General features: G+C 37.2%; 2 protein-coding genes across 5 annotated transcripts in view; one reads left to right on the forward strand and one right to left on the reverse strand.

The window, feature by feature from the left end:
• LOC141402023 (uncharacterized) overlaps positions 1-15,948 on the forward strand; it is a 162,036-nt gene that overhangs the window by 59,349 nt on the left and 86,739 nt on the right. The gene's annotated exons all lie outside the window — the stretch shown is intronic.
• Positions 1-15,948, reverse strand: part of Rh7 (G protein-coupled receptor family protein rhodopsin 7) — a 131,327-nt gene that overhangs the window by 12,715 nt on the left and 102,664 nt on the right. For all 4 annotated transcript variants that reach the window (XM_073982638.1, XM_073982639.1, XM_073982640.1 and 1 more), the window contains one exon: positions 2,487-3,269. In XM_073982638.1, the coding sequence (XP_073838739.1) occupies positions 2,487-2,971 (485 nt within the window). In that variant the 5' untranslated portion in view covers positions 2,972-3,269. The remainder of the gene's footprint in view (positions 1-2,486; positions 3,270-15,948) is intronic.

A 15,948-nucleotide genomic window follows, 5' to 3' on the forward strand; every position in this document is an offset into this window, starting at 1 on the left:
TTTGGAGATTTTATGTACCTATGTGTATGTTGTGTTGCTTTTGTGTTTTGTATTTCTATGCCTTTCAATAAACCACCACCGTTTATAAATGTGTGTATATGTTAATGATAGCCAGTGAACGCTTACTGAGAGCAAGTGAGGAAATATTTGAATGTGTTTTACATTCAGCCAAGATCACCCACATACGTTAACGTGACTGGAACAACAACATATGTTCTCTTTGTTCTCATCTGTCGTCGTTTAACAAAGGAAAGACTCGCTCAGAGAGACTAATGCACAAAATATTTTGAGCACCACCATTTTACATTGTAGTTTACGCTCCCTCGCTCTCAGTAAGCACCAACTGGTGCATGTGTTTGTTTTTTTTTCTGTGGCTTTTGGGTTTGTAATTATGTTATATCTAAACGAGAGTAAGGCAGAGAACATTTTTGGGTATCCCTTGTGCTCTCTCAATGAGCGTAAATTTGTTGATGCTAACAACGTGTTAGCATCTACACAGGCTGTGAGCGATAACCAATTTACGCTCACTTAGAGCACATGGGCTCTCTTGTGAGTCACAATGCCTTCCGTTGAACTAAACAAAAATTTTTTTTTCACTAGGGAACATAGGGCTTCTACAAGAGTTTTATACAGAGATTTATTGTTGCACAATGATTTTAAGTAATGGAATGATTTATTTTGTTTTTCAAGTTCCTTCATCGTTGTTCTTCGCCATGTATTGCTTGGACGGCCTGGACGTCGGCTGCCCCGTGGGTTCCATTCTAGGGCTGTCATTGGGATGCTGTGTTGAGGCTTCCGCAGAGTGTGGCCTATCCAACTCCATTTCTTTCTTAATAATTGCCGCAATGTAGGCTCTTCATTTGTCAAGGACCATAGCTCTGTATTTCTGATTGTGTTGGGCCAAAATATACGGCATATTATTCGTAGGCATTTGTTGATGAAGGATTGTAATAATTGAGCCTTTTGTTTCGTCGTCATCCAGGTTTTACTGCCATACAATGCATTAAATATTCTTAATTTAGTTGTCAGTGATAGTTGGGTTGACCGCCAGGTACTATATAGCCTTCCAAATGCTGAACGGGCTTTGCTAAGTCTGTTTAATATATCCTTTCCAATATCGCCATCATTTGATATGATCGATCCAAGGTAACAGAAAGATTGCACATATGTTATTTCCTGGCCTTTTATTTTTATTTTGTTCGATGAAGTGTTGTTTATGCACATCGCATTTGTTTTTTTTTATATTTATTTCTAGGTCCATTGACTCTGCTATATCCACCAAGTCATTTATTTTTGTTTGCATGTCGCTGAATTTGTGTGATATTAGGCAGATATTGCCCGCGAAGTCAAGGTCCTCTAAATGATCATGTAGCTTCCATACTATTCCTCTTTTCTTTTGGCATAGAGAGGCCTCTTTTCCTCCGTGTAGAGTGCAAGATAACTCTCAAACCTTTTTCCAAAATTTCTTCCAAATTTGGTTTAAAGTAAATTAATATTTTGTATTCTTTATAAATCAGAAGATTGCTTACTAAAATCTTTTGCACTATATATCTATGAGTACGGTACCTATATGTAGATTTCAACTATTTTTAACCGAACTCGTGGTCAGAGGCTGAGGGTATATCTCTGTCAGCACAGCTGACTGATACTTTCTTAGAGCAGTTTAAGGGCAGTCCGAGGATCGTTTTGAAATGTTTACCTAAGGCAGTCCGTGTGATCCTGTTTACAATGTTATAATGTTCTTCGTGGGCAAGTCCATACTTCGTGACCGCATTTTTTTGTAGTTTTAGACAAAGCCGACTTTTTATACCCTACACAACCCTGTGGTAAGGGTATTATGTGTTAGTGCATTTGTATTTAACATACCAATGAAAGAGATAGACGCATAGTTCCTTCTATGGATATGCATAGAATCAGTTTCTGAGTCGATTTATGCATGTCCGTCCGTTCGCAACGTACAGGTCGCATTTGTTCGATTTGGCTGAAAATTGGGGAAGATCTTTTTTTTGCCTAATAAAGAACGCTATTGCTTTTGGTGAAAATCGGTTCAGATTTGGATATAGCTCCCATATATATTTTTGGCCGATTTTTGGTATTTGGTGCACGAAAAACGTTATATATGTCCGATCTCAATGAAATATGGAATGTGTGACGGAATTTGGTCTAGAAATAAGTGTGCCAAACTTTATCGAAATCGGTTCGGTTTTGGATATAGCTCCCATATATATTTTCGTCCGATTTAAGGTATTTGATCCAAAAAAGACGCTATGTATGTCTAATTTTGATAAATTTGGTATGTGTGACGGTGATTGGCCTAGAAATATATGTGCCAAATTATATCGTAATCTGTTCACATTTGGATTTAGCTCCCATAGATATTTTATCAATTCACAGTGGTGTAGGGTATCATATAGTCGGCCCCACCCGACTTTGACCCTTTCCTTACTGGTTATTATTGACTTATATTATTTAAACATTTTACTTACCTATCATTCAATTCGATAAGGCCATTCGTTGTTGAATTTACATATTTAATGCAATCTGTTGAGTTGTGCGGCAGGCATACAATTAAATCTGAACTTTCAAACTGTTCAGAATTCTCCATGTCATTCGTCGCATTAGGTGTAGGACTAATGGTCGTGTAAACGCTAACCACCATGGTAATGGTTTGGAAAATTCCCATAGCAACCGTGTAAAATTTCCATTCCTGTAGATAACATATCACTGATGTCAAATGACGTATAAATATGGAAGTTATGCGTATAATTATGCCGCTTCCCTTTGTCCGTCGCGCACACTGCAAATGAGCAGTGGTGGTGGTGCTACTGCTGCAGATATTAAGGGGACGCGACAGGTGACGACGACGACATTGAAAAGTTTCTTTCTTATTTTTCTTCCGGCTTCGATGATGTCCATTATTTGAAAACTTTGTTTTGTTACCAACAGATCTAAGGCCAAAGCGTTTGTTCATGATGCTCCCGTCTCTTTCTGCCGGTACGGCAGGGACAAACACGGAAATTCCTAATTTGTATCCATAGCAATTGAAGCTGCAGATAACTTGGCATTGGTTTAGTTATTGAAACTTTTTGATTCGCCTTTTTTCTCTGTTTAAAGTTGTTTTGAGAAGCTCGCCAAAAAAGGTTGACTGGGGGTAAACGAAGTGGAAGCAACTCAATTTGAATTGTATTCAATGTTCAATGAGGCTATTGTCAGTAGAGCAGTTCACTGTTTGATTTCCAAGAAGTTGAACTTTATGAGTTTTCAAAGTTCTGAAAAGATACATTTAACAAGAAGAGAGAAAGAATTTAATGTGAGATTTTAAATAAAAAAGAATTTTTAGGAAGAAATAAATTATGAAAATTTAAAACACCAATACATACATTCTAGCAACGTGTGTGTGTATGTCAAAATCCTTTGTGTAAACATGTATAGAATATTGGTAGAACTTTGTGATTCTACAGTTTGTTTTTAGACTTATTATAATCTATGTGTGGGTGTATAAGGGGGATTGTTAAAAGTATCCCCGCTTTATGGAGCGACCAAAGTGCCATGTTTGTGTGTTTGAAACCTGAAACCTTTAAAATAAAACTAATAACTCTGTTCAGTGAAAATTGTTGGTATGCCATGAAAAAGGCAACAAGTTTATCGATAGAATTACAATATAAATATCCGTATTTATGCATACAAAATTGATAGCGTTTGCATCTACTGAAGCTTTCTCAACCCATACATTTAATTTGATGAATAGCAACTTTGTTTGGACTTCTCAACCTACATACGAATTATTTTTAATGGGGTTTAGTTTATGAAATTGTTTTGCACCTCAATTCTCAATTATGATTTTGACATTCCAATTAAGTTGTCAGCTATGTATTTAAGTCAGATACTCCGACACAATTTCCCTTCTTTAATGGCATTTTTTGATCGCATTAAAAAAATCTGTTTGCAACATTCGACCACAAATAGTTTTGCTCTTTGATAAAATATCTTGGAATATTTTCATTGGTTTGTAGTTTGTGGTTTTGGAATTGAAAATTAATTTAATAAAGTAACTAGCTGATTTGCATAGGGAAATTACACAAGTTCTTAGTTAATTACTCTGCTGGTCAGAACCATTAGACGAACTATTAATAAATTTGCAATGCCTTCAATCAAAAGGCTGTTTGAGGCCCTCGTTGCTAGTTCACATAACATGGCTTATGTATAACTATGTACATACCCTGTCGGACTTTTATTAACCAGTTGATAAAATGATTGATAATAGATCGATAATTTTTAAACTGACTAACAAGTAAAAAAGTATCAGTCGGCTTTGCCGACAGAGATATACCCTCAGCCTGTGTACATTGAAACAATTTTTTCACAAAAAAACGCATGTATTTAGGGAGTTTTAAAAATTTTGGGCGTTTGAACTTACAAAAATTTTGATTAGGATTAAAGATCAAAAGCTTTGCGGAGGAGATACTAAAAAGAATGGATCTTCAGCCACTACATATGGTACGATAGGGGTTTTTTACAACTTCAGGGATGTTTGCTCAAGAAGTATTGACTTGCCCCTGAAACAACTTTTACCATCGCAATTGAGGCAGCGAATGCAAGATGCTTCAACAAAAATCCAAGTGATTCGAAAGCAGGTCTTAAAGTGAACATGTATCCGAAATTTTGTGTGGGAGGTACCGGATGGAGTGGACAAATATAGTCCATATTTGAACCTGATCTATATCTGGTACAGGATGGTAGGGATGTGTAAAATATGGACCAATTCGGCCACTCCCTTCAAGAGTTACCGTACGAACAATTTTTCCGAACATTTTCGAACTTTTGTGGGGGAGGTACCGGAAGAAGTGGACCGATGTAGCTCATCTTCGAACTTGAACTAAGTTTGGGCAAAATATTACGAAGACCGAAATTTGAACCGTAATGGTTCATCCGTTCAAGAGTTATCGTGCGCTCCAGCCAGCAGGGCAGACACACAGAAGGACGGACATGGCTAGATCGACTCCAAATTGTCTGAAACACATTTCGTCCAAACATACTTGGGGTCTAAAACCATTATTTCGATGAGGCAAATTTTCATCGTATCAAAGTGTATATACCCTCCTTAGCCTAAAGGCTGAAGGTATAAAAACTGGCTGAAAAGTTATCTAGAGATGAACCACTTTGAACAGAAAAAAATTTCGGCAATTGTCCATGTCTAGATAACTTTTCGACCAATATAAAGTTAGTCGAAAAGTTATCTAGAGATTAATCACTCTGAAAACAGAAACATGTACCGTCTGCAAAGTATTTGTGTTTGTCGAAGAAATAAGGCACAAATGTATAAATAATTCGCACTTGCTTTTTCTTAATATTCTTCGTATAAATGCAGCATCCAGTTATAGAATACAGTGTTGATGGACTGAACATATTCGTACATATTACTCATATTATTCTGGAATTAAAAAGGAACACAAAGGAAATATACAAATTTGCCCCTCCTTCTCTCTAACAAAAAAGAGAGAGAGAGAAAGAGAGGGGGAGAGAATATGAAAAGTCAAAAATAAAAAACAAACAGAAACAAAAATTGTTTTTTTTCACATTATGTTTTAAACTGACTAAAAATAGGCAAAAAAAAGTTAGTTTATTATCAGTCGAAAAGTTATCTGGCGTTGGACAATACTGACTACTCAGGCGCTCATCGCCTTGTAAAATTAGTCAGTTGGCATAAGGCAAAATTATCGATAAAATGCCACTTATGTTTAAAAAAAAGCTAGCTTTATGTGAGCTTTAAATCGGCCACAGTCCCTACAGGGTATGTCGATGTTGCTATGTCGATGAAGCCTGTCCTCAATAGAGATGGGCGCGTGCCTTAAAAATTAGGCACGAACATGCACAAACACGGACCATATATTTATCCACTTCACGCACAAACACTGCGTTTTTCTAGAAGGCACAAACACGCACACTCACGCACGAAAACTTATTTTATTAAAAAAGAAATATTGGTATAATTTTATATTTATGTATTCAACAATGTACATACATACAGTCATAGGCATAATCAGGGTTTCAGAGTCGAGGTATTTTTGGCTCGACTCCGACTCCAGACGAGTTTTTTCACGACTCCGACTCCGACTCCGGGTCGACTCCGAGAGTGAATTCCGAGAGTGAATTCCTATGTGTTAGTTTTTCCTTACATATTCATTAGAAAGGGCATTCATTCGAATACATTCGAAAATATCAATATTATTTCTGCCGCATCTTACATTGAAAAATAGCAAAGTTAGAAAGTTTTCCTTTTTTGCACGAGTATATTGTGGACGGAATTCTTCCGCGTGAAAAAATCTTTAATCTTTCAAAATATGTGAAAATGAAGGGGCAATACAAATCATAAGGTCTACAGGCAATAAAAATTATAAGCAATTCATGACCAAGTTTCAAACTGGATGTTAGCCAACATTTTAGTGTGCTTAGCCTTAATTGTTACTCAATTTTTTCGCAGATTTTTTTTCTTCATCTGAAAGAGAACAAGTAAAGAAGTATCAGTCGGCTTTGCCGACAGAGATATACCCTCAGCCTGTGCAAATTGAAACACTTTTTTCACAAAAAAACTTACGTATTTAGGGGCTTTCAAAATTTTGGTTGTATGAACCGACAAAAATTTTGATTAGGATAAAAGTTCAAAAATTTTGCGGAAAAGTTACTTAAAGGAATGGACCGACATAGACCAATGGGTTTTTAAACCCTTCAGGCTGCCCCTGAAACAACTTTTACCATCGTAATTGAGGCAGCTAATCCAAGTTGCTTCAACAAAAATCAAAGTGATTCAATAGCAGGTCTTAAAGTGAACTTATCCAAAATTTTGTGTGGGAGGTACGGGATGGAGTGGACAAATATAGTCCATATTCGAACCTGATCTATATCTGGTAGATATTATGAGAATGTGTAAAGTATGGACCAAACCGGTCACTCCCATCAAGAGTTATCGTGCGCACAATTTTTCCGAATATTTTTGAACTTTTGTGGGGTAGGTACCTGAAGGAGTGCACCGATATGGCTTATCTACGAACTTAAAGTAAGTTTGGAAACAATATTACGAAGGCCAAATTTTGGCCGGAATCAGCATTTCCGTTCGAGAATTATCTTGCGCTTCCACCCATAAACATGGTGTCATAGGGGTTGTTTTTCAACTTTCAGGCATTTTTTCTGTACTTGTACCTTCGTACAGGAGACAGCGGATACAAGATGTTACAACAAAAGCCAAGGCGATTCGAGAGCAGGTCCCAAACTGAACTTTTCCGAAATTTTGTGTGGGAGGTACTCGAAGGAGTTTACCGATTGAGTCCATATTGGAACCTCATCTAAGTCTGGTAGAAATTTCATAATGTGTAAAGTATGGACCAAATCGGTCACTCCCTTCAAGAGTTATCGTACGCACAAATTTTCCGAAAATTTTCGAACTTTTGTGGGGGAGGTACCGGAAGGTGTGGACCGATATAATCCATCTTTGAACTTGAACTAAGTTTGGAGAAAATATTACGAAAGCCAAATTTTGGACCGAATCGGCAGATCCATTCGAGAGTTATCTTGCGCTCCAACCACTAAACACGGTGTCATAGGGTTTTATGTAACTTTCAGGCTATTTTCTCAGGAAGTATGGACTTGCCCCTAATGAAACTTACAGCGTCGTATAGAGGACAGCGAATACAACTTGCGTAAACAAAAATCAAAGCGATTCGAGACCAGGTCCTAAACTGAACATTTCCGAAATTTTGTGTGGGAGGTACCCGAAGGAGTGGACCGATTGAGTCCATATTGGAACCTCATCTAAGTTTGGTAGAAATTACACGATGTGCAAAGTATGGACCAAATCGGTTGTTCCCTACAAGAGTTATCGTGCGCACAAGTTTTGCGACAATTTTTGAACATTTGTGGGGGAGGTACCTGAAGGAGTGGACCAATATGGCCCATCTTCGAACTTAAATCGAATATGGACAAAATATTTCGATACCCAAAATTTAAACCGAATCGATTTATCCGTTCGAGAGTTATCGTGCGCACCAGCCAGCCAGACAGACAGACAGACAGACGGACAGACAGACAGACAGACAGACAGACAGACGGACGGACATTGCTAGATCTACTCAAAATTGTCTGAAACGGATATCGTACAAACATACTTGGGGTCTGAAACCATTATTTCGATGAGGCACATTTTTGGTCGTATCAAAGTGTAAATACCCTCTTTAGCCTAAAGGCTGAGGGTATAAAAATGTTACGAAGCTTTGAGGCCGTCTGCGAAACCCTGTTTTTATTAAAGCATTTTGCGGTGCCAACTCTAGCTCGACAACTAATAAACCAATTGTCATATATTTTTGTAGCCGATTTCGAGAAAAACGCAGTTTATATGCTGCATAAATTGTTCCCATCCAACGCTCATACTAAGGCAATAATGTTCCGATCAACTTAAAAATTTCTAAATTTTTCTGAAATTTATAAGTAGGGATCACCCTTTACAATAAAATTCTGCGCTCACATTTTGAACTTTGCACGAAATCTCATCGTCCGCTAATTTTTCAGTTCCAGAAAACATTCATCTGCCTACGTGCTGAGTGGTGTACACAATACATCTCAAATATTTCACTAAAATTAATTGAATAATTTTAGTGAAATATTTGAGATATATTGTGTACACCACTCAGCACGTAGGCAGATGAATGTTTTCTGGAACTGAAAAATTAGCGGACGATGAGATTTCGTGCATGAAAATATTCTGCAAAAAATTTGCTAGGAACTTTTTATGTAGGATCGGTCTTCTAGGACAAGAAATCGATATTGTCATGTCCTTTATCACTTTTACCCTATCCTTCCTCATGAAAACTTTATGATTATTTATTTCATTGAATTTCGTACATATATGCTCTTGATTGTGTAGAAAACTCGGATACACATGAACTATATCTGTTACTGGCGGACACATTCGGTTATTTGAATGTCTACATCTAAAGCCCTCATTGAGTTAATAATGAATCCTAGAAGAAAGTTTCGCCGTTTGTCAGACTTCTGAGTTATGACGAGATGAATCTGTCGTTGACCAACAAGGAATTTATGATGCCCTAATTCAGAAGCGTAACCATCCGATTTTTACCGAAATACATAAACATACGGTTTTTTGAGAAAGTAACGAGTAAAACTGATAAAGGACAATGAAAACTTGACAATATCGATTTCCTGGATATAGGAAACCTACATATAATTTTCGGTGGAACATTTTTGTAGAAAATTTCTTTTTGTTTCACTTTTTGAGTTCAAGAACAAAGAGGACATGTAAGGAACTGAGCTAGAAGGACAGCATATTCGACAGAAAGGTTCCTCATTCTATTTAACTGAAAACATGTCATCTAAAAATGTTGAAACAATATCTCCAAACAGAGATATAAAGCTATTTTCTTAATGATTGATGGGGGTCAATCAAAAAATTCATTATGTCATAACTCAGAAATTTCAGCCATGGGATCCTTTGGGGTTCTCAATTGGGGCTTTCATTCCGAAAAGGAATTTTTCCTACCACAGATAAGATTTCCCATAGAGACCACAATGTCTTTAATAGAAAACAAGAATGACTTCTCATAAAAACAAGATAAGAATACCAATAGTCCTTTGTGAGAGGACCAGTAAGACTTCTGACGGAAGAGGTTAAAGGTCCAATCTTAATTCGATTGTCATATAACTTTACTTTTGTTTGCAATAATGTAAAGAATCAATTGGATCAACAAAATAAGGATGAACATACTACACTTCAGAGGATAGTAAATATCCTGTGAATTATCCTTTAACATAGTATAATATACCGTTTGCATATATCGTCGCCTGAAATGCCCAAAGACGTAACCCTCAACGTAACCCTTTGAGGGTTACGTCTTTCGGCATTTCAGGTGACGATATGTTTTCATATACCTTTCTTTTAAAATAAATAATGATTTTTAAAAAATGTTCTTGTTCCAAATTTAATGTTGTATTCACAGTTTATACAGTTGGACACTAAGCCCACCTGGTTGTTATGTTTGTTGTCAAAAACATTATTGTGATTTAAACTACAAAGAAACTCAAATCACAATAATAAAAAATCTATTATGTTTGTTGTCAAAAGTTGTTAACAGAACTCTGAATGGCCGACCTTCTATAGGCCTTGGTTGTATTTCTACAACGTGGAAAAAATTTCGCCCGGAGTCGGAGTCGAGTTATTTTTTTCGACTCAGACTCCGACTCCAGCAAAATTGATCGACTCCGACTCCGAAACCCTGGGCATAATTACACTGTGTGTAATTTTTGAGCCATGTTTTATTAACCATATTCTGACTCCACAGTGTGATAGAACACACGCATCAACATTCGCGGTTATAGGCCTCCAAAAGTTTGAGGCTTTGATGTAAAAAAGGGTAATTTAGTCAAGACTATATCTTCCAAACCGTTAGGAAATTTGAATTTATCTCAGAGGCAAAGACACATATAATCCATCAAACTTCATTTACAAGGACAAAATCGCCAAGTTAAAATTTCTTTTAAAATTTTTTCTCGGGTTTTGGTCTACAGCTATTAAAGCGGTCAAATTTGAAGCAAACAACCAACTACAAAAATGTACCTCAGGCCATGCTCATAGCCTTAGTAACCCTCCCCTAGAAGAAAGCAGCTTACTATGAAACAAGTAAAAAGTATCAGTCGGCTTTGCCGACAGAGATATATCCTCAGCCTGTGCAAATTGAATATATATTGGGGGAAGTACCGGAAGTTGGGAACCGGTATTGTGCATCTTCGAACTGAAACTAAGTTTCAACAAAATATGTCGAAGGCCGAATTTTGGACCAAATCGGTTGATCAGTTCGTGCTCTCCTGCCACTACATATGGTGACATAGGGGGTTTCTACACCTTTCGGTCTGTTTTCTCAAGAAGTATGGACTTATCCCTGAAAAAAAACTTTTACCGTCGTATTTGGAACAGCGAATGCAAGTTGCTTCAACAAAAATCAAAATGATCCCAGAGCAGGTCTTATTGTGAACATATCCAAAACTTTGTGTGGGAGTTATGCGAAGGAGTGGGCAAATATAGTCCATATTCGAACCTGATCTATATCTAGTAGAAATATTAGGATGTGTGAAGTATGGACCAAATCGGTAACTCCCTTCAAGAGTTATCATGCGCAGAATTTTTCCGAACATTTTTGAACTTTTGTGTGGGAGGTACTTGAAGGAGTGGACCGATATGGTCCATCTTCGAACTTAAAATAAGTTTGCACAAAATATTACGAAGGCCAAATTGTGGACCGAATCGGCAGATCCGTTCGAGAGTTATCTTGCGCTCCAACCACTACACACGGTGTCATAGGGGTTTTTTGTACCTTTCAGGCTATTCGCCCAGGAAGTATGGACTTGTCCCTGATAAAACTTATACAGTCGTATGGGGGGCAGTGAATAAAATTTGCTACAACAAAAATCAAAGCGAACTTTTCCGAAATTTTGTGTAAGAGGTACCCGAAGGAGTGGACCGTTTGATTCCATATTAGAATATCATCTAAGTCTGGTGGAAATTTCACGATGTGCAAAGCGTGGACCAAATCGGTTAATTCCTTCAATAGTTGTCGTGCGCAACAATTTTCCGAACATTTCCAAACTTTTGTGGGGGAGGTACCGGAAGTAGTGGGTCGATGTAACCCATCTTCGAACTTAAACTAAGTTTGGACAAAATATTACGAAAGCCAACTTTTGAACCGTTCGAGAGTTATCGTGCGCACCAGCCGGACAGACAGACGGACGGACATGGCTAAGTCAACTCCAAATTGTCTGAAACACATTTCGTCCAAACATACTTGGGGTCTAAAACCATTATTTCGATGAGGCACATTTTGCCCGTATGAAAGTGTATATACCCTCTTTAGCCTAAAGGCTGAGGGTATAATTATAAAGCTCTATCATAAATATTACGAGCTGTATCTTGATTTCAACAGACGGACGGACAGACATGGTTATGTCGACCTAGAATTTTATGCTGATCAAGAATATATGTATACTTTATAGGGTCTCCGACGATATCACGGTATCACTTAGATGAAAATATAAACGGACTGCACACACAGGTAGTTCGATTGAAATAAGTTTTTATTTAATACTTAAATTATAACCCTTCATAACCTTTTTTTTCGTGTATTAGTTGATTGAACAGCTCCTACATCTACACCACCACAGTATGGACATACATATAATTCAACAACCCTCAAAATGTTTTTTTATATTGATAAATCTTTTGTCAAAATGTCATGGAATTTGAAAAGAATCGGTTCACCTGTCTGCACCACCAATGTGCATAGTAATTTAACCAACAGACCACAGGATTTATATAACTTTTCATAAAGTTTGCCTGTCGCACGCTTTGTGGTCAGGTGTTTTGTGTAATCTGTCGCAAAAATCCTGTAACAAAGAATACAAAAACATACACGGCATCTTGTACTAAACTGACAGACAACCTCCTTAATTGACTGATAACATCAGATGCCAGGATAGAGGACGGATATTAGATAGATTGACTGGATTTCATATTTGCTACTTACTTACGCACATAAGCTCATGCATAATTGGACGGAATAGAGGTAATTTTGCATTAAAATTGAGTTGAGGTGTAAAATTGAATTTAATACCTTGAATACACCCACACAAATGCACACTTACTCATTTAAATTTTGAGTTGGCAAAATTGACTTGTTAACAAATTCAATTTTAGGCAATAATGCTTAGACAACCTGAAATGAGACAGACACGCGTACTTATGTATGTATGTATGTGTACTTAATATTAAATGTTTAATAACACTCTATGTGCACCACATGGTGCATTCAATTCATCCAAATAATCGACGTACCAACACCATGAAATTTTATTGAATATTTCGTCAAGCGAAAATCAAATCTGACGATTTAAGAATGCTATGGAATCGACTAAATTTCGATTTGAATTCAATTTTGGGCAATTACAATGGCGAATTTCATATATTTTGATCTAATATGATCACACTTTAGGGAAGTTTTTGAACGACCATAAGGGAGTTTTTGAACGACAACCAAAAAGTCCCCTTTGATGACCGGTCTGAGAGTTAATATTTTTACCAACAAGTAAAAAAGTATCAGTCGGCTTTTATAAAAATGTAGATTATGATTAAAGCTCAAAAGTGTTGCGAAGGAGGTACGTAATGGAATGTATCGACATAGTCCATTTTGGAAGTGGATCTCATTTTGCGAATTATTTTTTTTTTCGATAGATATCGCGCCCACCAGTCATTTCAGTTGGACACCGTATAACTTAGAGCTTTTGGACCACTAATCAGGAAGCGTGGACTTGCCCACGAAAAGCATAATATCAGGACCTCAAGGAGTAGCACCGGTATACACTTCCAAAGAATTTTCGAACAGAAACTAAACTGTACTTAAACAAAAATATTGAACTTTTGTGGAGAACAAGGAGAAGACCGATATGGACCAGAAGTTAAACTAAATTTCAACAAAATATTGGAAAAATTTTGGACAAAATCGATTTCTCCGTTCAACAGATATAGCTTGGTATGCACTCATTTTTTTTTAGCGAAGAGTATCGATCTTTTGTGGGGGAGGTAAACGAAGCAGTGGACGGATAAAGCTCATCTTCGAACTTATACTAAGCTTAACCAAAATATTACGAAGGCCAAATTTTTGACAGAATCGGCTGATACATTAGAGAGTTAACATAAGCTCCAGCCACTACACATGGTGCCATAGAGGTTTTTTACACTTTTCGGGTCATTTTCTCAGGAAGTATGTACTTGCCCCTGTAGTAGTGGGGATAACGAACACAAGGGGCTAAAAACAAATAAAAGCGATTTGAGAGCAGCTCTTAAACTACACTTTTCCGACATTTTGCGTTTAATGTACCCGAAGGAATGGACGGATATAGTTTATCGGGTATGTTCTGAGACACACTTCACGCCTCAAGCATTTTGTTTACCCCATATACACTTATTTTTCGAGCATTTATAGATGGACTAGGCTGTACTCTTCTTTTTAAATACCCTAATGTATCTTAGCCTCAAGAAAGTCGCAAAAAATGTGAGTAAATGGGGTGAACAAAATGCTTGAGATGTGAAGTGAGAGGTGAAGTGTGTCTCAGAACATACCCGTATATTTGAACTCTATCTAAGATTCGAAAAAATATGACGATGAGCAAACTACGGATCAACTCGGTTACGGCCTTCGAGAGTTGTTGTGCGCAAAATTTTAGCGAACTTTTGTGGGGGAGGTATCGGAAGGTGCACTTTTATTTTCTCTATACTTTTTATACCCTCAACATTTATGCTAACCATACACTTTAATACGGGCACAATGTGCTCATCGAAATAATGGTATGTTTGAACGAAATCCATTTCAGACAAATTAGAGAGCACGATAACTCTCGCACGGATGAAGCGATTTGGTCCAAAATTTGGCTTTCCTAATATTTTGTCCAAACTTAGTTTGAGTTCTATAATGAGCCATATCGGTTCACTCCTTCAGGAACTTTCCCCAAAAAAGTTTAAAAATGTTCGGAACAATTATACGCACGATAAAAAGAGTAACCGAAATGGTGCATACATTGCACATCGTGAAATTTTTACCAAGCATAGGTGAAGTTCCAATATGGGCTCTATCGGTCCACTCCTCAAGCTTAGTAGTGAATTTATTCTATTGGTTGATAGAGTTAGCCAAATGGTGTTTCACCGATGTCCAAAATTCGTTGGCTCTTTCATCAAAGAAAGTTTCAAGGTTGCACCAGGTGACACCCTTTGGTTTGATAGATTCAGTGGTTGCTAGTGGATCACTATCAACAAGATCCACGCCTAGCTAGTTCATCTGCATTCTCGTTACCCCTAATGTCGCAGTGTCCTAGTACCCAGCATAATCGGAAACTATTTGTTACGTTTTCTTATGCTCTTGCGTACTCAAGGGCGGCTTCAGATCTGATGCTAAAGGATTTGATGGCCTTAAGATCCGCTTAGCTAACTAAAAAGATAGTGACCGGTTCAAAGATCTTAGCATCTAGACGTTTTATAAATTCTGCAGCTTTTCTGATGGCGAAGATTTCAGCTTAGAATACACTACCGTCGTACAGTCTCACTTGTATGAGTACTCAAGACCTAGCCTTTCATAGTAGCACCGGTATCTTCTTCCATCTTGTAACCGTCTGTATAGAAGGACACACCATCCAGACGAGGTTTACTTATGTTCCAGTCATCTACACTAAAGATAACGACATCTACATCTTAAAATCTTAAGACTGGTGATACTTAGTCTCTTAGTTTTCCTCGATGGTCAACTTTGAACATTTCATGCCGATCCGAAAAGAGATCCTAAACTGTACTTGTGCGACGCACAATGGTTCAGGAATCGATTTTCCTGGCCAAAAATCAAAATTTTGTTTTGTCAAAGATATTTAATTTGTATATGGGATTCGATAGTAAACATATTGAAACTAAGGAAACCAAAAAATTAGGCCCAAATATTGGAAGGTGTGGGCGTGGCGTGCCCCTAAAGACGAGTATTTTCCCCATTTTTGGGAAATACGTAATTTTTGCAAATTTCTGGAGAAAGACGAAGCTATTTCTCTGAAACTATAACAGTTATTGTGTTCATTGTTTTTTTGTAAGGTAAGAAGGATTGTAGCCTTTAAAAATCGTTTTAGTAAATTACCGTAACGTTTACACAACATGATCTATTTTATTTTTCCTCAGGCACTAAATTTTATGAAATTCCAAATTTAGTGGACTAGAACTTTTGTGGAACAACATGGAACAAAGTTCTGTTTTCACAGAAAGATGCCCGAAAGTCTCCTCTTCCAGTCTATATATACTTTTGTACCCGTCCCGTTCCGTCCGTTTAACACTTTTTTCAATTTATTGAAATTACATGGGTAAAA

The sequence above is a fragment of the Musca autumnalis genome, unplaced genomic scaffold (assembly GCF_047663935.1).
Source record: "Musca autumnalis isolate F117 unplaced genomic scaffold, ASM4766393v1 scaffold_4, whole genome shotgun sequence".
In the NCBI taxonomy this organism is placed as follows: domain Eukaryota; kingdom Metazoa; phylum Arthropoda; class Insecta; order Diptera; family Muscidae; genus Musca; species Musca autumnalis.